The 27,010-nt window shown below is 47.2% G+C and overlaps 1 protein-coding gene across 3 annotated transcripts in view; it reads right to left on the bottom strand.

Moving 5' to 3' along the window:
• The window catches only part of PDS5A (PDS5 cohesin associated factor A), a 99,252-nt gene that overhangs the window by 16,459 nt on the left and 55,783 nt on the right, over positions 1–27,010 (bottom strand). For all 3 annotated transcript variants that reach the window (XM_044298477.1, XM_044298459.1, XM_044298468.1), the window contains 13 exons: positions 26,692–26,831; positions 18,141–18,256; positions 14,965–15,070; positions 13,662–13,822; positions 12,522–12,645; positions 9,647–9,805; positions 9,491–9,559; positions 8,539–8,675; positions 8,314–8,437; positions 7,011–7,215; positions 6,255–6,369; positions 6,021–6,153; positions 3,810–3,929 (listed from right to left, as the gene is read on the bottom strand). In XM_044298477.1, coding sequence (XP_044154412.1) covers positions 3,810–3,929; positions 6,021–6,153; positions 6,255–6,369; positions 7,011–7,215; positions 8,314–8,437; positions 8,539–8,675; positions 9,491–9,559; positions 9,647–9,805; positions 12,522–12,645; positions 13,662–13,822; positions 14,965–15,070; positions 18,141–18,256; positions 26,692–26,831 — 1,709 coding nt within the window. The remainder of the gene's footprint in view (positions 1–3,809; positions 3,930–6,020; positions 6,154–6,254; positions 6,370–7,010; positions 7,216–8,313; positions 8,438–8,538; positions 8,676–9,490; positions 9,560–9,646; positions 9,806–12,521; positions 12,646–13,661; positions 13,823–14,964; positions 15,071–18,140; positions 18,257–26,691; positions 26,832–27,010) is intronic.

Consider the following 27,010-nt stretch of genomic DNA (forward strand, 5'->3'; position numbering starts at 1 on the left):
GAGACCACGGGCCTTCAGGACCGCGGTCTCAACAGCCACGCCGTTAAACGAAGCTGCGGTAAATTCGGGTGGAACAGAGGGCCCTGCGAAAGGAGATCGCGGCGCAGAGGGAGACGCCACGGGACGTCGGCGAGCAGAAACACAAGATCTGCGTACCACGCCCTGCGGGGCCAGTCCGGAGCCACCAGAATCGCCGGCACCCGGGCTGCCTTGAGACGCTTGAGCACTCGAGGCAGAAGAGGGATGGGCGGAAAGAGATATAGAAGGTCGAACTGGGACCAAGGCAGAACTAGGGCATCGACCGCTAGAGCTTGCGGATCCCTGGACCGCGCGGCATAGCGTGGAAGCCTGTGATTTAGGCGAGACGCAAAAGATCCACGTCCGGAGTTCCCCATCGGAGACACAGTTGAAGAAATACCTCCGGGTGGAGAGACCATTCGCCCGGGTCGACGAGCTGACGACTGAGAAAGTCTGCCGCCCAATTGTCGACCCCGGGAATGTGGACGGCGGAGAGAACGGGAACGTGTTCCTCCGCCCAACGCAGGATCTGAGAGGCCTCTAGCAGGGCCATCACGCTCCTGGTGCCCCCCTGATGATTCAGATAAGCCACGGCGGTGGAATTGTCCGTCTGAATCCGGATTGGGAGGCCGCGCAGACGAGAGGTCCAGTGCGACAGCGCTAAGAAAATTGCCCTGAGTTCGAGAACGTTGATCTGCAGGGAGGACTCCTGAACAGACCACAGACCCTGAACCGTGAGGGACTCGAACACCGCTCCCCATCCCGAGAGACTGGCATCGGTCGTGATCACCCGCCAACTGGGAGGGAGGAAGGACCGGCCCAGGGACACCGTCCGGGGAAGCAACCACCAGGACAGACCCAGGCGAATCTGAGGGGGGAGACGGACAAGGCGATCGAGACCCTCCGGAGACTTGTCCCACCTGGATAGGATGAACAACTGAAGGTCCCGGGAGTGAAATTGGGAATAGGGAATGGCTTCGAATGAGGCCACCATCCTCCCCAGGACGCGCATACACGTCCTGATGGTCAGAGAGGACGGCCCGCGGAGAAGATGCACCCCCGCCTGAAGAGAAGAGACCTTCTCTGGGGGAAGAAACACCCGCCCGAGGCGAGTGTCGAAAAGCATGCCCAGAAAAAGCATCCTCTGGCGTGGGACAAGGGAGGACTTGGAGTGGTTGACAAGCCACCCGAACTGAGCAAGAGCCGAGAGGGTGATGCTCAGGCTGGACAGATTGTCCTCCGGAGACGGGGCCCGAACCAGAAGGTCGTCCAGGTAAGGTACCAAGGCGACCCCCCTGGCACGAAGAAGGGCCACGAGGGGAGCTAACACCTTGGTGAAAACCCTCGGCGCGGAGGCCAGACCGAAGGGCAGGGCTACAAATTGGAAATGAAGAGAACCCACCGCGAAGCGAAGGAACCTTTGGTGGGAGAGGGCGATGGGAATGTGGAGATAGGCATCCTGAATGTCGATTGAAGACAGGAAGACGCCCAACTCCAAGGAGGCGATCACAGACCGGAGGGACTCCATGCGGAAATGACGGACCCGGACGAAGTGATTGAGCGCCTTCAGATCCAGGATAGGACGGAGCGAACCGTCCTTTTTGGGAACAGTGAACAGGTTCGAGTAGAAACCCCGAAAGCGTTCTGACTCTGGAACCGGAACAATGACCCCCAGAGCACGCAGGGAACGAATGGCCTGAAAAAAACCGTCTGCCCGGGCGGGAGACACGGGGGGGGACGTCAAGAAGAACCGACCGGGTGGAAGGTCGGTGAATTCGATTCTGTACCCCGAAGAGACCACCTCGAGAACCCAAGCGTCTTCTACGTTTGCCTGCCAAACATCCCGAAAGGCGAGCAGGCGCCCCCCCACCGTGACGGGGATTGAGTCATGCGGAAGGAGGCTTAGTGGACTGGGGGCGAGCGGGCTTGGGCTTGGCATGCCAAGAGGGCCTGGACTTAAAGGAAGGCCTGGAAGGCTTCTTATCAGATCGGGCGGGAGGGGCCCGAAAGGACCGAAAGGACTGCGTCCGGGAGGACGACCCGGGGAAACGACGGCGGCGAGGCTGATTCTGAGGAAGAAGAGAACTCTTACCTCCGGTGGCCTCAGAGATGAGCTCCTCCAAGCGTTTCCCAAAAAGCTTTCCACCAAGAAAGGGAAGAGAGATCAGAGCCTTCTTGGAGGCGGAGTCCGCCGCCCAGGAACGAAGCCAGATGGTGCGGCGGATAGCCACAGAATTGGCGGCCGCACGCCCGGAGCGGCGAGCCGATTCCATAGAGGCGTCACAAAGAAACTTGGAAGCCTGATAGATCTGGGAGGCAAGCACTGCCAGGTCCCCCTGGTCAGAGTCAGAAGGTAAGGCACGGAGAAGTTGCTTTGCCCAGATAGCGCATGCCTTGGCCACCCAGGAGGCGGCAAACGCAGGGCGGATGGCGGCGCCCGCTGCGATGAAAACGGACTTGGCTAAGGAGTCGACCCGTTTGTCCGCGGGATCTGACAAGGAAGCCGCATCAGCCAGGGGAAGCGTAGTAGCTTTCGCCAGGCGAGCGACCTGAGGATCCACCAGAGGGGGAATCGTCCAGAGATTGACCGAATCCTCTGAGAAGGGGTAAGGGACATCAGAGGCCTTGGTGAGATGAAGGCGCCGGTCAGGGTGGCGCCACTCCTTGGCAAGGAGCGCGTCCAGACTACCAGAGAATCCAATCCCTGAGAGCTGGTTATCCTCCGCAACTCTGCTCATCCTTTGATCTAGTAACGTATATTTTTGTATGTGTAGTATTCATAAATCACCATTTTGTGTGGATTTATAGTGTTAAGTGGCCACAGCAATATTATAATTGATAGAGAAAATGCATATCAATAAATACTACATATCATCCTGCTATCAGAGACTGAAATTTTATTTTTCATAGCCATACCAAGTTAAGGAATTTATAAGCTATATCATACTACCATATACCAAAATTGTTCATAGGTGACAGAGCAAAGGGTTAACATCTCTTAAGTTCCTGCATTGAGTTTGGGTCTGTAAAGATGGCTGCAGACATTGTATATTCTCATATTTTCATGATAGCTTGTTAGTGTGTGTTGGTAAAGTAGTGGTGTGTTAGCACCACCGTGTGGCATATTTTGGGTATTATTTTACAGCTTCATTGTTTGTCTTTGCAATTGTATTAATGTTATAGTCTTGGTTTGTATTGTGTATAATAAAATTACATATATATTTTTGCATAGACTGTCTTTGTTTCACTGCTTGCACAAATCAAATGTAGGCTACTTTCACACTTGCGTTCAGAGCGGATCCGTCTGGTGTCTGCACAGACGGACCCGCTCCTATAATGCAGACGATGGGATGCGTTCAGAACGGATGCGTCTGCATTATAGTTTAGAAAAAAAAGTGTGAAAGTTGCTCAGACGGATCCGTCCAGACTTTACATTGAAAGTCAATGGGGGACGGATCCGTTTGAAATTGAGCCATATTGTGTCAACTTCAAACGGATTCGTCCCCATTGACTTACATTGTAGGTCTGGACGGATCCGTTTGCGTTTGGGGACGCTTGTGAGAGCCTTCAAACTGAACTCGCAAGCGGAGCCCCGAACGCTAGTGTGAAAGTAGCATAAGATATTCGATAAAAGAACTTGGAGGCGATTATGTCCGCCTGAAGGATCATATAATTAGATTTTTCTTTGATCCTCTCTTTTATATGAAGATTCTTTTTATATAGAAGATATACGACAGTATACATATATGTCAAGCAATTTATAATAAAAGATTCACAGGGCTGAGGATTACCATGTCAGGCTGCGTAAAAAATCGACTTGGTAACATAGGTTCCTTGGGTGCTTCGGCAAGGGTGATCGCAATTTTGCTGTTTATAACACAAAGAGCCACATCGCAGACCGTATACAATTTCTAAAAACAAAGATTATTATTTCATAGTACAACAGAATATGTCAGGCCACAAAAAAAAACATTTTTTACTTTTATAATAAAAAGAAGCACCTCTATCACATTACTATGACCACTTTCTACTTTAAACGTTGGCAGCGCCAAGCTCATGTCGTGTGGTGAGCTGGCCTGGTGGGAACAGAAGGTGTGCGATAGGCTGACTGCACACATATCCCTCATTTCTGCCATGGGTAAAAGGGGTGATTTATCAAATTGTAAAGGGATGATTATTAACTTTCAGGCCAAAGGTGACAGTATTTCTCAAACTGCGCAGTTTGTGAACTGTTCACCTGCTGCTGTGGCGAAAGTATAACGTGAGAGGACAAATTGTGAATAAGTGACGTGGAAACTGCAGAGCACCAAGTACCACTGATGTGAGAGGACGTTGGCTACAAAGGTATACCGACATACTACAGTGGAGCAACGCACTGCCAAAATGGGGGACTACCAGACGTGTGTCTAAAACAGTTCAGTGAACCCTACTGTGTATGGGGCGCTGAAGCAGAGTTATGGTCACTGCACCTCTGCTAAAAAAGATGAATCAGCAGAAACCGCTTCCATTTTCACAGTAATATCAGAATTGAACCTACACTGATTGGCAAAGGGATGCCTTCTCCAATGAGTCAGAGAAAGAGCAGAGAACAATCACCCTGCAACCATTGCTGGAAGAAAACAAGCTGCTGGTGGCAGTGTTATGGTTTGGAGAATGTTTTCCTGCCATTCTCTGGGCCACTTATCCATGTGGAAAGCACTCAACAGATTTTTGTTCAAATCCATCCTTGAAGATCATGTACAACCACAGATGCCACTAGTCTTCCCTGGGGCGGATGGGATCTTCCAGCAGGACAATGGCTATAAATGCCATTGGTTGGAAAAGCATGACCAAAACTTCCAAGTACTACCTTGGCCTCCTAATACCCCAGACTTAAACCCAGCTGAGCATCTATAGGACCACCTTGATAGTTGTGTTGGCTCTACGGATCCTTCTCTGTGCACCCTCCATCAGCTGCGGGGTGCACTGCAGTCAGCATGGCTCCAAATACCTGGGACAACCTACCAGGACCTTACCGAGCCCAGCAGCTGCTGTCCGCGCTGCACACAGCAGTCACTCTGCTACTGTTAGCCTGGATATATTAGCTGGTGGTCATAATAATGCGACAGGGCATATTCATTAAAGAGCCAAGCAAAAATTGTAAGAGAAGGGGAGGGAGTCAAATTTTGCCTACAGATCATAGTTCTTAATATGGTCATTATATGGTGAGCATTTGATCTGTAATAAAAAAAAAAAAAAAAAAAAAAAAACCAACAAGGAGTGGACCCTACAGAGAAAAGGTATAAATGGAAAGATTTTCAACTCTTCGGTCACTCCTGGTTTTGACTTACAAAGAGGAAAAACACAGATCAAATGCGGACCATACAAAAACTGGGCAGTTAAGAAACAGAAGACAGAGACCACACTGTTTGCAATGAGCAAGATCGCTAACATTATACCTGTGCTACCTCTACAAACATCCCCATTTATTAAAGGTGTTTTGATGTCCCAAGTCACAGTACACATCATTTATAATTGGTGATTTTTTTCCTTTTCAGGGGTGAGAAAAGTAGGTGCAGTTTTAGGATGAGCGGGCAAGGACACCTTCCTGATCCAAGGCTCCATTGCAGGAGATCACATTTTTGCTAATATGTAAAATGAGCTGCTTGGTGCAACAAGGGAGTCACAATTGTCTTGTCATTGCACCAAAGCTCAGCTCCTAACCCAAGGATAGGTTATCAATATCTAGACAATGAAACCCCTTTAATGTCTTAATAAATCTCCCTTTACTGTGCTATGCTTATACAGTGCCTTATACATGTAATTGTTATTGTGCAGTTAGGCGTCATGGTGTGCACTGAGCCTGATAAGTGATAAACAAAATCCCTGCAATTCTGTACTAAAATCAGTGACATATGGATGTACAACAGGATCCCATAGATTTCTACAGGTGAAACAATTTGGAGCTTGCATAGAGCTGCAATATGGCTTTTTGCATGTGCCATAATGCAGTTTTGACTCACTTCATTTGCTTTAGGATCGTCAGGAGATTGGGCATCCCGAGTCTGTTTGATGCTCTCACACATTTTCTGCATGAATAAATGACTGTTGTTTTCATTCTTTGCCATTAAAACTTCAAGCATGAACCAAAGGCACCTTGGGAAAGACAGTTGTTAATAAAAGGTTACAACAAGTAGTAATTTTTTCCAAATATTCACAAGTAAACTAAAAGCTGTGAATGCTTCTTGAAAACTTACTCTTTGATATCACGGAGTTGCTCAACATCCTGAGGTTTAGTAAAATCTGGATCATGAGCCAGAAGATGAATCATGTATGGTACAACATATTCTGGCAGTAACGACAAAAGCTTTTCTGTGGAAATACAAGCCACCACACGGTCATGATAGGGGTTCCAGAAAGCTTGTGAAATACAAGTCTATAAATTTTAAAGGGAACCTGTCACCTCCCAAAACCATCCCAAGCCACCAGCAGTACCTCCGTGTAGCCAGCAGCATGTTTCTGATTCCTTTCTTCCTGAAGGCAGATGCAGCAAAAGCTCTGAAAACGTTGTTTTAGCCCATGCCCGGCGCGCTTCTCCACACATACTTGTAGTCACGGAGGCAGTGGCCTCCTTGCTTCAAGTCACGGTAACCGCACTCCCTTCCCTGCCCCTTCGCTGTGACTGACAGCGCTTATGCACAAGAGTTCCGCTGCCTTTGCTGAACAGCTAGCTGTCGGTCATAGCGAAGAGGCAGGGAAGGGAGTGCGGTTACCGTGACTTAAAGCAAGGAGGCCACTGCCTCCGTGACTTCAAGCATGTGTGGAGAAGCGCGCCGGGCAGGGGATAAAACAATGTTTTCAGAGCTTTTGCTGCATCTGCCTTCAGGAAGAAAGGCATCATCAGAAACACGCTGCTGGCGGCTTGGGATTGTTTTGGGAGGTGACAGGTTCCCTTTAAGTATATGTTACAGTAAAAGATCTGTAGGCTGCTTTCTTGAATTACATAAACTCACCAGTTGCCATTGGGTTTTGCTTTATGTATTCCCTCCGTATACTTATGTTTTTGAGCAAACATTGCCTGGCATGTGCTCTTCTTTCTTTCACTGGATCCTTGGCACAAAGTGCAAAGATAGCCATATACTCAAGTGGAAGCAGAAGTTTAACCAGCGCCTTGTGTAGCTTCTGTGCAAATATCTGTCTAACTTGGTAGCATTCATCCTGTAAGATAAACACAAATTAACATCTTCTACTGGCAATTCACTACATTCCAGCAGCACCTCAAATGTTACCTAGAAGAGTGACAGGTGGACAGAAGAATGGTCTTTATATAATGGAAAAGTAGTTTTTGCATGACAAACCCCCCCAGGCATCCTCAAACTGCGGCACGCCAGCTGTTGCAAAACTACAACTCCCAGCATGCCCGAACAGCCTACAGGCATCCGCCTACAGCAGGGCATCGTGGAAGTTGTAGTTTTACAACAGCTGGAGGGCCGCAGTATGAGGATGCCTGCTCTAGCCACTGTATAGTTCATCACCTAATTCTATGCTTGTGTGAAGAGTAGATGTTTTGCAGCTCTATATGTTAAGACAGGGCTGCACATAATTGTGTTGGGACCACCAGTGATTAATTAGGTGGCAGAAGTGCTTTGATGAGTGCGGTGGCCTTTTGATTCCACTCTGTATCTTAAATTATGCTTTATTAGGATGGAAATTAAAAGGGGTTGTGCAGGCAATATATATTGATGACCTATCCTCACGACAGATCATAAATATCTGATTGGTGGAGGGTCCGGCACCCAGCACCCCCGCTTATCAGCTGTTTGAAGAGGTAGCGGTCCATGCGAACACCAATTCCTCTTCATTATGCTGCCAGTTGTCTGAGGCTCAGTACTTGCTCCTTTAACTTGGAGTGAGAACTTGTAATTACACTGTGCTTCAGATGCAGATGCAAGGGAAACAGCGCACAGTGTAAGGGCTCATGCACACGAACGTATTTTATTTCCGTGTCAGTTCTCTTTTTTTTCTTAGACCGTATGCAGAACCATTCAATTCAATGGGTACGCAAAAAAAGAAAAAGAAAAAATAGAACAAGTCCTATTATTGTCCACATTACGGACAAGGATAGTACTTTTCTATTAGGGACCAGCTGTTCTGTTCCGCAAAATATATATGGTCGTATGCATGAGCCTTATGGAGAGGAAGCAGCGCTCGCATCCTGCCTACCCATATGAAAAAGGGTTCCCAGTCTTGTAGAATCCCTTTACAGACTGTGAAAGACATACACATCAGTTAAGGGGTTAACAAATAAATACTTACATTAATAACCAATGCACATAACTGGAACTGCTCCGGTGTGATGATTTCATGGTAACAAGGCTCCTGTGCTAACTTCATAATGGCACCACCTGCTGCCAGCCTCAGACGTGACATATCTGATTTACTGAAATAATGAAAGTTAAGTTCAATGCTTGATCAAAAACCAGCAGAAACTGAGGTCAGCCCTGGTAGGTCTCTGAATACTACTGATGCTAAAAATCTCACCTTATTTTTTTGTGTTCTGTCAGGTCTCCTTCACTGACCAACATAGCAGAGAGCAATCGCAAAGTAGAGTTTGCAGATTTTGACTGATTGTTTTTCATACCCAGCAACCAACGCACTAGTAACTTTATTGCTTGCACCTAAAAAGTAAAAGTAAACTGAAAACCGCTGTGCATCTCATACCTCCCCTGCCGGGGCTTATCATGTACCGAATTCTAAAAGCTTGTATTATAGGGAGCGGCAGAGGAGAAATCCATGCAGCTGCTTACATAAAAAACTCGCATGTGGTGATCTGAGAGTCAATTTGGGTGTATAGGACTAACAGTGCTTAACCATGGTCCTCCTGGTTGTGACCGAACGCGTTTCCTATCAGAGCACTAGTTCAGCTTGCTGGCTCAACAAAGTCCACATGAAAGGATGTTTGGTGGGACTTCCAATAGCCCCAAGAGCTGGGCTGTCTCAGTTCAGAAATATACTTCTAAAACCATCTGTACAAAGTCAGCCAAATACATCCATGACAGGCAATAACTCAGCCCATTTATACTGTGATAGAAGCAAGTAGTGCTAGAGAATGCTCGGCCTGAGAGTTTAGCTACTAATGCAATTCACAAGAAAACTGCATATCACCTAAAGATCGTAAAGTATGCCAAACTAAACTTGTTATAAATCTATATAAAAAGACATCAGGTGTGGACATCATTAAAAGGGTCATACACATCAGCACACACTAAGATAATGAATATGTTGCAGTGTCTGATGAAAAGCAGAATATAATATTGAATGGATATAGGTGTATACTGCAGCAGCAGATCCCAGTTAGAACATAAAGCATAAAACTATAATACTGTTATCACCTTCCACAAGAAGAAATTAAATCATGACTAAATGTACAAAAAGGTCTATAAAAAAGAAAAATATATAAACTGTGTCACTACTATAACATATGCAGACTTACTTTAGCGAGGACTTCTGGTGAAACTTCTTCATCAGGGGACCAGAGCTTGCCATTCTTATCACCGCTGGTCTTTTAATAGAAAAGTAAATTAATTTTTTTTTTTTTAATTGCCAAAGACATCAAAAATACAAAAGGGAGTGTTTTGAGAAGTCTTACCCGGTCATTCATTAGCAAATCTTTCACAATGAAGTTTGCCACAACTGATTTCATAGGTGAAGCAAACTGATCAGGCGCCAACATGGAAATGTGACCCAAAGATACAAGAGGCGTTACTAACTGTTCAGGCACATCCGCATTGAGACTTCGGCTGAGGGGCTATGACAGGAAGAAAGTATAAGTTTTGCAAAGTATCTGAAAACATGACAACAGTATATGTATAGCTGGTAAGGACATTAGAGGTTTATAGTGAATGTGACTTTCCATACAGCAAAATGCTGAACATTATATACCATCCCGACTGCGTGCTCTTCTGTTTATCTATTCAAATAAAAATAAAAACTGCTAGAAATAATCTATTTTAGCAGATAAAATGGGTCTCCATGTCTATACAGAAATTAAATGACCACGACCCCCAATATAGAAAAAGTAACCAGTCATTCAAAACAAGTACGCTACAATTTCTAAGTTTGCTGGCTAGTTTGCTAGAGCAGCCAATTCACTGGGGTTGCCCCGGTATAGGCAGCTTTAAGGGGTCTTCCGCTTTTACTATATTGATGATCTTCAGGATATGTCACAATATCAGATTGGTGGGGACTCGACTCTAGGAATCCCCAGCCAATCAGCTGTATAAAGAGAATGCAGGCAGTCATACAAGTGTTGGGTTTTCTTCTGTTGTCAACATTGCAGCGGCAATCAGTGTAATAACAGCTCCTCTGTCCCATTCACTTTTATGGGATGGCTCCCTCCTATTCACTTGAAGCAGGAGCCATCCAAATGAAGTGAATGGATGGAGTTGTAATCACACTATTCATCGCTGCAATGTCGACAGCAAGCAGGTAAACAGTGAAGAGAACACAGCATTCGTACTAGCGCTGCGTACTCTTCACACAGCTGATCGGCGGGGGTGCCAACAGTCCGGCCCCTGCTGATCTGAGGATAGGTCACCAATAATGGAAAGGCGGAGAACCCCTTGAAGGCCAATTTAAGATGAACGTGTCCACTGCAGGCAACACACTCCATTATGGACACTGACCCTGTGACATGAGAATTATAATGATTTACGGTATAATGCCCCTGCCTAACCTCAGATCTACTGCATTATTATGACATAATGGAAATATATATATATATATATATATATATATATATATATATATATATATATATTTATTACACACACACACATACACACACTTTAGGCCTTATGCACATGACTATCAGATGTGGACCACCAATGAGGAGGCAGCACACCTTGTGCTGACCATATGGTCCTGTGCATGAACCTTTAAGCAGTCGAGGTGTACCTTAGGCTACTTTCACACCTGCGTTAAGTGCAGATCCGTGTGGTATAATGCACAGACGGCTCCGCACCTATAATGCAAACGATTGTATCTGTTCAGAACAGATCCGTTTGCATTACCATGATAATGTTCATGATTATGCAAACGGATCAGTTTTGACTTACATTGAAAGTCAATGGGAGGCGGATCTGTTTTCAGCTGCACCATATTGTGTCAGAGAAAACGGATCTGTTCCCATTGACTTACATTGTAAGTCGGGACGGATCCGCTTGGCTCTGCATTGTCAGGCAGACATCAAAACGCAAGCAGGGTTTTGGTGTCCGCCTCCAGAGCGGAATGGAGGCAAACTGATGCATTCTGAACGGATCCTTATCCATTCAGAATGCATTGGGGCTAAACTGATCCGTTTTGGGCCGCTTGTGAGAGCCCTGAAACGGATCTCACAAGCGGACCCAGAAACGCCAGTGTGAAAGTAGCCTTAACCCAAATTAAACTGCAGCATGGTCCAAAATCTGGAAAACTGAACACTGCAGTTGAGTCTTCACACATACAACAAGCAAGCATCATGGTCTTGAAATATATATTTTTTTTCTATTATAATTTGCCTATTAAAGGATATAAATGCATGTTTCCAAGTAAATCTGTTATTATCATGAAGCTGGAAGTCTCCTAATATGCAGATATTTGTAATTGTCCCATAACATTTTCAGAATGTTTCCATGCAAAAATTATCTCCTACTTGCACCCCAACTTCAGGGTTAGGCTAAATGCACTCGGTCAGGATTGTGTGCGGAAAATCCGCACAGTAGGTCATGTACATTGTACTCTATGAGAATTTGAAATTCTCATGTACACAATGTGGATTTGGACCTGCGGTGCGGGTTTAAAAATGACCGGATTTTCTCCATTCATGTCAATGGGGAGAGTGAAATTTGCATGTGGAAAATCTGCACCAAATGATGCGGATTGTCCGCACGGATTTCCCTGTGAACACCTGTGGATTTCAGCGCGGATTCTCCACACAAATCCTAAATGTGTGCATTGACCCCAAGAGGCAGGACTTTTGTATCTTCTACCTCCACTGCAGGGGCAACCCCCTCCTGGATACACACCCCATTGTTTTCGATCAGTCTACTAAAGCAAGATCCCATGTGTGGCTGCTTCAACATACTCCATCCCATCCTACCCAGGTTGCGTTGCAAGTACAAAAATGATGAGAAAGGATGTCAGGACAGCCCTACATATGATGTAAGTAATGACTGACCAACACAATGGGTGGGGAGATGGTGCCCGAGGTCCTTTCAGGAGAGAGGGGGTTGTGTCGTCATGCCACAGGAAGAAGCCTCACAACTTCTGGTGTCATGTAGGCTCAGTGTGTAATGGCAGAATGGCAGCTCCTGACTTATAGCATTTTATGAGTAAGCTTTATACTTCAGCTTTTTAAATATACAGAAGAGGATTTTTAGCTCCCTGGATAATCCCTTTAAGAGGGGGGGGGGGGGGGAGAAAAAGCATATTCTTTCACAGATTTACTTTTGCAAACTATTTACAACAGAAATAAAATGTATTACCTCAAAGATCTGAGCCAGTTGCACTTCTTTATTAGAGAATATAGCATGGATGCAGTGTACAGCCTGCTTTGCTTGATGAGGCGTACCCCTCTTGGCCTTCTGATGCAAAACTGGAATAAGCGCCCTATTAAATTACAGATTTATCAAGCGTATTAAAACACGAGTAAAAAAAAAAATTATATATAAAATCTACAAGTAGACTGACAAATAAGACCATTTTGGATATGTTCACTGTTACTTTATACTACAACATAAATACTTGACTATTGGTAAACTCTACACTGCATGTTGCCATAGGCCTATTGTGCAAAATCAACTGTTGTGTTTTTACATACTAAACAAGGAATCAGCAACCTTCAGCATGCCAGCTGCTGTGAAACGACAACTCCCAGTATGTGCACATACTTGGATGTTCTTGTAACTCCCATATAATTGAAAGGAGGATTCTGGGAGTTTTAGTTTAAGAACAACTGGAGTGCTGGGGTTGTTGATTTCTGTACTAAACAGAACACGAAATAGAAAGACAATAATAAAAATACTAAATAAAATATATTTCCTATGCCGATTTGATTGCTTGAAGTCACAAAGCTCAAGGTCTATTACGAAGATGTAGGATTTGAGACATTGGTGTCTCATACTTTATGATAGAAAATGTTACCTTGCCAAACCGGAAATCTAATAATCCTACGTAATCTAGTCAGCAAGTAATCTAACATCTCTTACTCTATAAATTCAAAGACAGCAGCACGTTCCCCGGATGCATGTATATTCAGCTGGCTTGCAACAATGCACTTGGGAACTGTATTCAAGTTCGTTAAAAAATTCGCTCTCAAAGGCCCTACACACATCTAACTTTGGGTATCCATTAAGAGTATTTCCCAATGTTTACCTCAGGCAGAGAGGTCTCCGACACATGTCAATGTTGAGGCATACATTAGCCGGTAAAATGACTCTGCACAGGAAAGCGTATTAAGACTACATTTTTTATTTTATTTTTTCACTTTAAAAGAAAAATATAAAAAAAAGGTACACAGACAAATCTTGACCCACACCAGACTGCAAACGGACACGTCGGATGAAAGGGCTGCTAGACAAGTATATACAGTAATAAATCATATGGACTGATCACAAAATACTTACGATCTTATTTGTGCCAAATCTGTTTCTATTCTATGCCCTGTGTTACGAAATATCTGGATAGCTGCCTCTGCTACTTTGTCATCATCCATACGAAGGCACTGGAGGAAAGACTCGTATGTCTCTGCTGAGTGGAACGCGGTTGGATGGGTAAAGGACAGTACCTACAAGAATGAACAGGTTTTATTTTACAGTAAGAAAATAAATATGTACCTGCAAAAGTGATTAAATATGAACGCACAGAAAGAATTACATTAAAAAACACTAGCCCTTACTAGGCTTAACACCCGCTGCTATTGCACCACCAGAAATGGGAAAGAACTCCGTACAAGTTACAACCCACAAAAGAAAAAAATAATAATTGCAGCCACAACTATCTACCCAACAAACGGCAGGTTAAAGTGCAAGTCATGTTTTCATCAAAAAATAAATAGTATAACGTTACTGATGCGGCAGCATTATGCATAAAGCAATCTTTAGTTTCTTCACATACCACAGTTTTCTTTGAGCTTTTCCCTTAGTTACGTCTATTTTAACCCCTACAATGAGGATCTTCCCAAGATGGCTCCTCTGCCAGCTCTCGAGACCAAAACTGCCTTCCGTCACTTCATACACAATTGCTGTAGCCAGCAGATTACTGCCAGCCAATCAGATTGGATTACTGAGAGACACGCCTCCTCACTCTGAAGCCTAATACAATCATGCAGTGTGAAGGACCGCCCCTCTGTCTTCTGTTTATACTAAAGGGAAGACAGACAAGCCACGGCAATGGTCTTTTGAAGGGAGCAGTGGAAAGGGACATTAATTATAATCTATTATAAAGGTAATTACAGACCTTGTAACACCAGTACCTCGATGTTTTGTCAATTATGTTTGTTTATACTGTTTCCATGACAACCCGATGTCACGCTCTGTGACATCAGATCTTGCGGGGCATTTAAATTACCGCCATTCCTGTACCTTTACTTGCTTGAAAATGACTCGTGAGAGTCGAAACACGTCAATTCTTCTGATGTGGCAATAAATACAAAAGAATTGCATTTAATCCACGAGTGCCGGTCCTTTTCTTCCTAACATTTGCAAGTCGGAAACAGACCCTGGACACGTGCACCGCACCACTGATAGCGGAGTGCCAACTGTGTTATAGTAAAACTGGTGACAATTAACAGACTTACTCAGGTATACATGCCTAGCTCTAATAAACTAGCAAATAAAAAAAATAAAAATACATGACGGTTACACTTTAAAGGAGCAGCCCCGGTAGTGTCCAAAATGTCTGACCCTTCTACTGGGAGTGAAGATTTACCTTTAGAAGTTCCAATCCTGCTCTAATTGCAGAATCAGGACTCACACCTTCCTCTTCGTCATCTGTAGTACCCTCAATGGATTTGTTCATCAGCTTTACTAATGCACTGGAATATATAATTCACAGCATAAAAAATACTTGAAGAATTGCAAAGAAATATGATTGATGAGTCGTAGATAAAGTATACATTTATTTTTACTGCGCTGACATATTACACAGCACTTTACAGACATTTTCATTGCTTGCTGTATACAAAAGGAGCCCACAATCTGAAACTGGAGTACCCAGAGGAAACCCATACAAACTATGTTGCACTGTTAAGATTTGAACCTAGGACCCCAGCACTGCAAAGCACTAGTGCTAACCATTGAGCCATTATACATATTTTTTTTCTTATGTGAGCAAGCAGTAAAGTAAAGCAATTTATGCTATAGAATTCTGCCTTTAAGGGGTATTTCCATCTGGGACATTGATGGCAAATTGCTAGGACATGCCATCTATATTAGATAGGAGAAGGACCTAGAGGTGGGAACTGCACCTATCTCCAGTAGGGGGTCTCCAAAGAGAAGGAGAGCACACCAAACATGCGAACCAGCACTTGGATATTTTTTTTAACTCCTATAGCAGTGAATGGAGATGACCACTCATGGTAGCATATCCTAGCGATATGCCATCTTTGCTAGTCTATAGCCAATTTCTTTCACAACCTGTTCCCCAAGATGGTTTTCCCTCCGCTAGTTCAAGAAAATCAATTACATTTTTGAAGCCTCGCTTTCAAGCCCTATATTGTACAGAGACCAGCTCAAATATATGCTAATAGCGTGAAAAACACTATGGTATAAAGACCAAGGGGGTCATTTATGATGAGAAGTACACCACTTTTTGGCATACTTTTGTTGCAGATTCGGTCACAAAGGAGATTTGTGGCCAAATCTGCGACACATAACTAAGGCACACCAAGTGCCAGCGCAAGATTATTAAGACCAGCGTCTAAAATGCCGGTCTTAATAAATAACCCCACAAATGTCCAATAGTCTCAAAGGTTAACTCTTAATGAAAGGAGGTTGGCAAGGACGTAAAGAAAGAAAAAAAATATATATATATATATATATATATATATATATATAAAAAATAAAAAAATAAAATCACCTTAGTGGAAAAGGTTTTAAAACCCCAAATAAAAGTTAAACCCAATGTCTAGGCATGGGCTCAGGAGCAGAGCCTTCTCCATACACAGTGGGTGCCAGCTTGTGTTACACAAATTATATCAGTCTGCAGTGGCCAGGAACTGATGAAGGATTTTAAGCACACAAAAAATTATTTTGTCGCCGAGTTTATTAAGGGAACAGGAGACCACGAGTACAGCTGTTGCCAATATGAGACGACACCAAGGTGAAAAAAAGTGTTAGCTCTTACTTTCTGCTATACTACCTGTTGGCAGTTTGTACCAAAGTAATAGGAGCAGCCATGAGAAGTCAGAGAAGACAGTTACAAATGCAACAAAGGAAACTCCTATAGGACAGCCATAGCAGAGCGGAGATGTCATGGCATCTCATCTCAACAAGGGCAAGACTGAGCCCTGTTCTACTGAGCCAAGGTGTCAAAAAAGGACAAAACCAGACCACCAGGAAAAAACAAAGAAGGGTGAACCTTCAGGAAAGAAGGTGAGTATCCACCAAATGAGTAGGAGAGAATAGACCTAGTGTGGGACTGAAGTAATCTGGAGGAAACTGATGTGTGGATGGCCACCATAGAGATACTAGTAATAGTCACTGTCTCCGACACCCTGGAAGGAATGGGAAGATGATGACACAGGTAGCCGAGCTGATAGGACCAGTGCCATAAAAACAAGAGATCCATGAAGTATGACCAGATGGCCTGCGATGGGGCAAAAACAAAGAGGGATTTCTCTGCGGACTATAGACTGGGAGGATACAGACCAGAACAAATCTGGTAACAGAAAATCCGTAAAGTCAAAAGCTGGAAAAATGGCACATCTGTCGGAAAACCCATTTCCCACATGAGAACAGAGTAATGTCTCCATAGGCAGAAAAACACTAGCACTCTCCTCAGGAGAGGCAACTGGAAAAGGAGGCACTCTAGAGCAAAAGGTGCCAATGTAGAAGCCTAGGCTGAAAACACTGGAGACACTGTAAAAAAAAAACTGGTGCCGGGGTACTAAAAAGGGATGGTTCCCTTGGATCCTGCATGAGATGTAACCAAAGCCTGCCACTGGTGATCCAAGGAAAAACATGTCAAGTTTATCAATCCAACAACAAGACCTAAATATATCAAGAAAGGAAACTGAACACCTAACAAGTTTGGTAAAAGGAGGAATGTACTGGGCAAACGACAAGAACCACTCCTGGACTGTCTCAGATATTCCATGAAAAAGAGGAGAGAGAAAAAAGAAAAAAAAAGTAGAAAAAAACCTACTGAAATCCTTGCATAAGTGTACAACGCAACATGGGAAAAATGATTGGGGGCAGGTTGGAGAGATTAATACAAATTCAACACACTCACGCCATCTTCTAACACATTTTTTCAGCTTAGTGTCATCTTTTAGTAGCAGCAGCTATACCTATAGACTTCTGTGTCCACCAAGATGCAAACAAGATCATTTAACAACAGAGATGCCAAGAGCAATAGTGCATTTGCATGGGGACACAGAGGGAAGGGGTCCTCTTTGTCAACCAATCAGATGCCACCTTTTATTTTCCAAGGAGACGTCAAAAACGAAAAGGTGGAATCTGGTTGCTATGGGCAACTAAGCCAGTTCTACTTTACAACAGTGTGATAAATGACCCCCATTAGTGTTTGCTGAATATGTGAAACTCTTGGGCAACTCCATTCACAGTTTTGTTAAATTGGTAGGTGGTACAACAGGACAACCTTATCCATCAGCATTACTGAGCCAATATTCTATTTCATTAAAACTTGATGCACACAACAGATTTTTTTTGCGCATGTCCTCTAAAATAAAAACCCTGAAATGACTGTGTCCATTCCGCAAAATAAATAGAACGTCCTATTATTGTCTGCATTACGGATAAGGATAGGGTTGTTATATTAGGGGTCGGCAATTCTGTTCCGCAAAATGCACAGCTGCCATCAGTTTTTTGCGGATATGCTAAACAACAGTCGTGTACGTGATCCGTTAAACAAGTTCTGCATACCTGATTGCTTCTGAATCTATATGTACAGGAGCTATTCTTTCCAACAAGAACTTCACCATTTCCAAGAATGGATTTGTTGGTTGCTTAGGGTTAGCAAGTTTTCTGGCAATTTCTCTCTATAAAAAATAAGCAGAGTAAAAGAAAGTTCAATAGTCACAGAAGGGGTATTTTACAAAAAGTTACAAATAAAAAATACAAGAGAGGTCATTTGTGTCTAGTGCTCCTGTGCAACAGATTCTCAAAGGAATTCTGACCCTTCACGTCTACCCACAGCAGATGTAACCTAGTGGTGCACTTTGGGAGCAGCACTGCACTAACCAGTTGCACCCAGTACACAGAATAGACAGAGCTGTAGATCCTGTGCTAAAAAGTTAGGGTACTTTCACACTAGCGTTGTTCGGATCCGGCAGGCAGTTCCTGCAACGGAACTGCCTGCCGCATCCGGCAAACCGTATGCAAACGGAAATATGTTTTTTCCGGATCCGTTAGACCAGGCATATCCAAACTGCGGCCCTCCAGCTGTTCCAAAACTACAACTCCCAGCATGCCTCGATAGCTTACAGCTATTAGAGCATGCTGGAAGTTGTAGTTTTGCAACAGCTGGAGGGCCGCAGTTTGGACATGCCTGCGTTAGACGGATGCAGTTATATACCGGATCCGTCTCATCCAGCATCATTCAGAATAATGGATCATGTATAAAAAAAAAATTCAAGGATCAAAAGCAAAAATAGCTCCTCCTAAGTCCCCGGCGCAGACTGGAAAACTGGATCCGGCAACGCGCAATTTCCAGGACACTTGGTACCGGATCCGACATTAATACATCTCTATGGAAATGAATGCCGGATCCGGCAAATGCGGTAGTGTTCCGGGATTCTGGCCAGAAAAATTACCACAGCAAGCTACAAGGGACGGAACGGAAGACATCCTGATGCATACTGAACGGATTGCATTCCATTCAGAATGCATTAGGACAAAACTGATGCGTTTTTTCCCCCGGTATTGAGACCCTTTATCGGATTTGAATACTGGAAAAGAACGCTAGTGTGAAAGTACCCTTAGTGGTTCAGGATGTTGGAAGACTGCCAATCAGATGTTTGTGGATCGATTCTGAGGATGGGCCATAAACATAATGGAAAAGGAAAACCCCTTTAAGGCAACTTTCTAAGACTCAAAAAGTGGGGTAACTAAGGTGATCCATTATTACTGCCAAAATAGGGCAACTATCTGAAAGCAGCCTCAAAAGGCTTTCCCACCATACACAGTGATGGCATATTGGTAGGATATGTGACCACCTGACTGGCGGCAGTCCCAGCAGGTACTTGCTGTGCAGGAAGCTGCATCACAGTCTCATTCACGTGGTGATAAAAGACTGCTGCTGAGCAAGTGAAATGCCAATGGTCAGACAGACATTAGACCCTAACCCCGCTACATGCCATAATATTTGCAAAATGCAATAGCTCATTGACGTGTTACATATTACTGTAGAGCATTGCAATTTGCTCATTTTGGGTTAAATATATATATATAATTTTTTTTATTAATTGTCAGCCGTTTTTGTCATAAAGGGTTAAGTTAAGTTATCAGAGTTATCTAAGTTTCGGTTATACTCTGGGCCTCTCTATACATATAGATACGGGATAGAGATAAAACTCCCATGTGCTCATACACACTTATTTAAAGGGACACTGACAGGCCCAATTAGCATATTTAGGTATATATAGGTCAGTACAGGTCTTCTAAAGTCTATTAAAATCATCTAAGTAGCCCCCCTGTCCACCTTATAAATACCGAAATAAGGAGATTTTTGTATAACTTACCAGTTAAATCTCTTTCTCGCTCTTCCTTGGGGGACACAGACCTTGGGTATAGCTCAGCTCCCTAGGAGGCGTGACACTAAGTAAAACTGTTAAGCCCCTCCTCCATCAGCTATACCCTCAGCCTGGAGATAGAGGCTACCAGTTGCGTGTCCAAGTAGTGAAAGGATAACAACCAATAACGGAAACAACCAGCCAGCAACCCAACGGGGCGCCAGACCATAACCCTGTAACCAAACACAGAAGGGTGGGTGCTGTGTCCCCCAAGGAAGAGCGAGAAAGAGATTTAACTGGTAAGTTATACAAAAATCTCCTTTTCTCGCCCATTTTCCTTGGGGGACACAGACCTTGGGACGTTCAAGAGCAGTCCAAGAAGGGAGGGACCACAAACCCAAGGCGGAACACCACCAGAGCATCAGGAAACCGCTGCCTGCAAAACCAGGCGGCCCAACGCAGCATCCGCTGATGCATGCGTATGCCCCTATAGAACTTTGTGAAAGTGTGCAGAGAGGACCAAGTGGCTGCTTTGCACAACTGTTCAGCCGAGGCCCGATGCCTCTGCGCCCAGGAAGCTCCGACTGCTCTGGTGGAATGAGCAGTGACGCCAAAAGGCGGAGGTCTGCCCTTGGCTCGATAAGCCTCAGACACCGCCAGTTTAATGAAACGGGCAATAGCCACCTTGGAGACCGCCAACCCTTTGCGCGAACCCTCCGGAACCACAAACAGGGAGTCCGTGCGCCGAAAGGACCCGGTGACCTCCAAGTAAATCCTCAACGCCCTGACCACATCCAGACGGTGCAGTTCCCGTTCTCTGGGGTGGGAAGGAGAGGGACAGAGCGACGGAAGGACGATGTCCTCATTGATGTGAAAGGCGGAGACCACCTTTGGCAGGAAAGTCGGGACAGGCCGAAGCACAACCTTATCCTGGTGGAAGATCAGGAAAGGTTCGGAGCAAGAAAGAGCCGCTAACTCCGACACCCGTCGGAGAGACGTGACGGCCACAAGAAAGATGACCTTGCAGGACAGAAGGCGAAGGGAGACCTCCCGTAAAGGCTCGAAGGGGGCTGATTGGAGCGTCGAGAGCACCACATTCAGGTCCCAGGAAGGAACTGGAGGGCGGTACGGCGGAACAGAGTGAGCCACCCCTTGTAAAAAGGTCTTAATTGGCCCTAGAGGGGCCAGGGGACGCTGGAGAAGAATAGACAGCGCCGAAATCTGACCCTTCAGAGAACTGAGGCACAGCCCCAGGTCCAGACCCGACTGGAGGAAGGACAGGATTGTGGGAAGAGAAAACCGGAGAGGTGGGATGCTCCGGGACTCACAGAACCCCAGATAGGACCTCCAAACCCGATAGTAGATCCTAGAGGATACGGGCTTACGAGCCCGGATCATGGTGCGGACTATGTCCGCGGAGAAACCCCGTCGCGTTAAGACGGCGGTCTCAATAGCCACGCCGTCAAACGTAGCGAGCCTAAATGCTCGTGGAAGATCGGTCCCTGAGAGAGAAGGTCTTCCCTGGAGGGCAGTGGCCACGGTGCGTCTGCCAACAGCAACATTAGGTCGGCGTACCAAGACCGGCGGGGCCAATCTGGGGCGATTAGAATCGCGGGGACGCCCTCTGCCGCGATCCTCCGAAGAACCCGTGGCAGGAGGGGAAAAGGAGGAAAGACGTACAGAAGGGAGAATTCGCGCCACGGAAGGACGAGCGCGTCGGCGCCGTATGCCTTCGGGTCCCGTGCCCTGGCCAGGTATAGGGGGACCTTGTGGTTGAATTTGGAGGCCATGAGGTCCACGTCGGGGCGACCCCAGCGAAGACAAAGGGCTTCGAACACCTCTGGGTGCAGGGACCATTCTCCCGGGTCGATGGTGGACCGGCTGAGGAAATCCGCCGCCCAGTTGTCCACCCCCGGGATGTAAATCGCAGATAAGGCCGGCACGTGCGTCTCCGCCCAGAGGAGAATGAGGGTCACCTCTTGCATCGCTGCAGCGCTGCGAGTGCCTCCCTGATGGTTTATGTATGCCACAGCCGTGGCATTGTCCGATTGGATCCGAACAGGGTGGCCCCTCAGCAGATGGGTCCAGTGTCTGAGGGACAGAAGAATCGCCCTCAGTTCCAGAATATTGATTGGAAGTCTGGACTCCGATAGAGACCAAACGCCCTGGACGGACCGGGGAGGGAAAACCCCCCCCCCACCCCCGTAAGCTGGCATCTGTGGTAATCACCAGCCAGTTCAGTGGAAGGAAGGACTTCCCCCTTAGAGGGATATGCAACCACCAGCCGAGGGAAGCTCGAGCCAGGGGAGGCAGAAGAAAGGTCCTGTCCAGACTCCTCAGTGATTTGTCCCAGGCCGACAGAATTGCCCTCTGAAAGGTGCGGAAATCCGGAATTATGCGAACGGCACCGCTTCGAAACAGGCAACCATCTTTCCCAACAACCGCATGCTGGATCTGAGGGAAGGGCGGTGATGACGGAGGAGACTGCGAACCGACCCGCGAAGGGCCAGACGCTTGTCCGACGGAAGGCGGACCTCCGCCAACTCTGTATCCAGGAGCATCCCCAGGAAGATCAGCCGTCTGGAGGGGGTAAGGGAAGATTTGGGGTGGTTGATAATCCAACCGAACCGCGTCAGGGTCTCCAGAGTGAGTTCCACACTGCGGGATGTCTGAGAGAAGGAGGGTGCCTTGACCAGGATGTCGTCCAAGTATGGGAGAAGAAAAACACTTCTTGAACGTAGAAGGGCCAAGACAGGGGCCAGGACCTTGGTGAACACTCGAGGAGCAGTCGCCAGACCAAAGGGAAGGGCGACGAATTGGAAGTGATCGTCCCCCACCGCAAAGCGCAGGAAGCGGTGATGACATGGAGCAACCGGAACGTGGAGGTATGCATCCTGAATGTCGATTGAGGCCATGAAATCCCCTCTTTCCAGGGAGGCCACTGCGGACCTGAGAGACTCCATCCGGAATCTCTGCAGTCGGAGAAAACGGTTCAGGCGTTTTAGGTCCAAGATCGGACGCACTGAGCCTTCCTTCTTGGGAACCACAAAGAGGTTCGAGTAGAACCCCCTGAACCTTTCCGTCGGAGGCACAGGGGTCGACGACACCCTTGTCCATTAGAGAGTGAATGGCCGCGAAGAAGGCGGCCACTCGTACGGGATCTCGCGGAGGACGGGATCGGAAGAAACGGTCTGGCGGAATGGACGCAAATTCGATTTTGTATCCGCAAGATACAATCTCGAGCGCCCATGCGTCTGAGATGTGGGCCCGCCATACGTTCCTGAATAGGAGAAGGCGGCCCCCCACCCGGGTGGGTGGGGGCGCACCTTCAGGCAGAGGGCTGCTGGCCTGTGGGAGCCTGTGCAGGCTGGGACTTGCGCCAGGTAGGTTGCGTCCGAAAAAACGGCTTCTTGCGTCTATCCTGGGCTGGGCCAGAGGAAGAAGAACTGGCCGCGGGTCTAGACCCGGTGGGCTTGCGAAAGGACCGAAAACGGGACGAACCAGCGCGACCACGGGGGGCGCCCATTGGCCTGGACTGGGGGAGGTGAGTACTCTTCCCACCCGTGGCCTCTGATATAAGTTCGTCCAGACGGGTTCCGAACAGGCGGGAACCCGTGAATGGTAGGCCGGCCAAAGAGCGTTTGGAAGCGGCGTCCGCCACCCAAACCTTCAGCCAGAGTTCCCTCCTGACAGAAACTGCCAGGGCAGAGGAACGGGCAATGAGGGCACCCGCATCAAGGGAGGCCTCACAGACGAATTTTCCGGCCTGAACAATTAGTTGGGCTAAGGAACGGAGGTCCTGAACAGGGACGTCCGACCCTAACTCCCGTTCCAGTTGCAAACCCCATTCAGAGACCGCTTTGCCAACCCAGGCGGAGGCAAAGACCGGTCTAAGGGCCGAACCAGAGGCAGTAAATATGGCCTTGGAGAGGGATTCCGTACGACGGTCCTCAACAGACTGGAGGGAAGATCCGTCCTGTACAGGAATAGTAGTGCTTTTGGACAGGCGAGCCACGGGAGGATCAACCTTAGGCGGGGATGTCCACGTGGTCACAGAATCCGCTGGAAAGGGATAACAAATGTCCAGCTTTTTGGGTGTAATAAAGCGGACGTTAGGCCGAGTCCAAGCCTTGGATACCACAGAAGAAAAATCAGCGTGTATGGGAAAAACCTTGGAGGCCTGTTTGGGGCGGAGAAAGGACACGCCGGCCTGTTCAGAGCTGGGGGGGTCATCGTGTAGCTGAAAGGTATCACGGATGCTAGTGACAAGATGCCCCACCGCGGACGCCAATTTGGACGGAAGCTCTGAGTCCATGTCCACGTCCGAATCCGCCAGTTCTCCCTCAGAAAGCGTATCCCTTTGAGAGGATAGACTTGACTGAGCTCGCACGCATGGCGGAGAGAGCGAAGCATCTGGAGAAGATGTGCGCTCAACCCTTGAACGTTTCTGAGTATGCCGGGCCCTGGAAGATTCGCTGGGAGGCAGGGAACCAGTGGGGGCGGCAGAAACGGTAGTCCCAGCGGGTGCGACAGGGATTGTGGCAGCCTGCGGGAGAGGCGGTCTATCCACGAGACGGCCCACTACGTGTGTAAGGCTTTCCACCGCCTGAGACAGAGACCTAGCCCAGTCAGGGGGTTCAGAGGCACCGGGGGGCGCAGCGGGAAGCGGGCCCTGCACCGGGGCCTGACATGCAAGGCAATGCGGCTCAGATTGCCCACGCGGAAAAAGTTCCTTACAGGCGGTACAGGCATGGTACCAGGGTTTGGGGGCACCTGTGGGATCTGACATGCTGAAGTGTGGTTGTACTCTAATATAGAGACCACAAAGGGTTATAGCAGCTATGACCAGGAGGGTTAGGAGAGGGTTAACTGTCCTACCAGTGCCTCAGAAGAACGTCAGGAGATGGCCCAGATCAGCAGCAGCAGAGAAGCAGTGAACAGCAGTGAGCAGCAGTGAGCAGCAGAGAGCGCCCACAGAAGCCGAGCGATGTACACAGGAGGTTAGAGTCCCCCACCGTGTCCCAGCTTCCTGTCAGGAGTGAGGAAGCGCGGGAAACCTCAGCAGGAAGCGCGGGGAACAAGCTCCGCCCCCTCCAGCGCTTGAAATGTCTCCTGTGAAGGAGAACGTAGCTCCGCCCCCAAAATGGCGCGCGGAAGCCCCGCCCCCTACCGGGACCGCTAAGCCCCGCCCCCTGCCGGGACCGCTAAGCCCCGCCCCCCGTTCTCGGCGGGAAGGGGGAGAGAGAGAAGAGAAAAATGGAGTCAGCCCCGAATGAGGGGGAGGGGGAGGGGGGAGAAAGATAGCAGCGTGGGGGGGAAAAGCGTGGGGGTGCTGAGGATGCTGCTGTGCTGCATTGTCCTGCAGATGAGCGCTCAGAATGAGCGACCACGGGTGCCCCCCTTACCCAGAGGGGTAGATGCTGCAGATAGGGACGGGGTATGGGCTGGAATAGCCATCTCACCGTGCGACGTCTTCACCCTCAGTCCTTTCCAGCAGGGTCGCCCCTTCAGCCACTGGCACCGCAGTGGCAGGAAGCTGGAAGAGGGGCTTGGCGTGCGGGCGACCCCCTAGCTGGCGGGATGTAGGGGAGCCATTGCTGCCCAGATCCTCCTATTGCTTCTGTGGGGGAGGCAGCAGTGCAGATAAGTTGGCACTGGCGCAGCTCAACCCCGGGAGAGCAGAGAGGTCAAATGCGTCTCTGGTATCCCTAGGAAAAAATAAAATAACAAAATTAGAAGAAAAAGTAAAAATAACAAGGAGAAAACAGCCCTGCAGTAGCAGGGAGTGTCTTGCCTCCTTGGACACTAAGCTAAAACTGGTAGCCTCTATCTCCAGGCTGAGGGTATAGCTGATGGAGGAGGGGCTTAACAGTTTTACTTAGTGTCACGCCTCCTAGGGAGCTGAGCTATACCCAAGGTCTGTGTCCCCCAAGGAAAATGGGCGAGAAATAAAGTTTTATAACCTGCTTGTCCGGTCACCAATCTGCCCAAGGGGAGGCGTTTCATGTCAAAATGCGCCCAGCCAGCCGGTCCCAACTGCCGTTCTGAAGCCCCGCCCAGCTCATCAATATTCACTTAGCTGGGCGGCGGCTACAACTCTCCCGACTCAAGTGCCCGGCGCATGCGCATAAAGCAGAGGCTGCAGCGCTCTGTACGCAGGCGCGATGTGACCCTGGCCGTGCGCATGCGCTGAAGATTGGACGGAGGACGTGCCCAGAGGATTGAATGGGCCATGCGCAGGATCGTGAGTCGGGAGAGTTGTAGCCGCCGCCCAGCGAAGTGAATATTGATGAGCTGGGCGGGGCTTCAGAACGGCAGCGGCAGTTGGGAGCGGCTGGCTGGGCGCATTTTGACATGAAACGCCGCCCCTTGGGCAGATTGGTGACCGGACAAGCAGGTTATAAAACTTTATATTTCGGTATTTATAAGGTGGACAGGGGGGCTACTTAGATGATTTTAATAGACTTTAGAAGACCTGTACTGACATATATATACACCTAAATATGCTAATTGGGCCTGTCAGTGTCCCTTTAAGCCCTATTCTTAGCAATTTGATAGAAATTGAGCTATAATTTCTGAGCACTCAGGAGATCAGAGACAAGTTTCACACAAGATGTTCTCAGATGGGACAGTGTACACAGAGAGCCTGCTATTACAAAATCTCAATGCTGTACAGAGAAAGGGGCTGACCATTTTTAATAAATGGAATAAGTGGAAATAAAGCAGCAACAAGTCTCACTCACCACACAAACATCCGCTTGTTTACACGAGCAGGTTGGGCTTATGAGCAACTCAAGCTGACACCGAAGCTTCTCGTCATCACCCAAAACTTGATTGAACTTTTTCACAAAATCTTGTGCTTTTCCAGGGTCAGGTAGATTTTCTGTAACACAAAGAAATACGACTTGGTAACTTGCATTACAGGATAACTTGTGTCTTCCCTTGCTCACAGCACAATCCCACAGGTCCTATAAATAACCAGCAAAACCAGAATCCAAGTCTCATGTCATTTCATATTGCATTTGGGTACAATAAGAGGACACTGGCATTGGTTCAGGTAGG

This window comes from Bufo gargarizans, chromosome 1, assembly GCF_014858855.1.
Source record: "Bufo gargarizans isolate SCDJY-AF-19 chromosome 1, ASM1485885v1, whole genome shotgun sequence".
Taxonomy (NCBI): domain Eukaryota; kingdom Metazoa; phylum Chordata; class Amphibia; order Anura; family Bufonidae; genus Bufo; species Bufo gargarizans.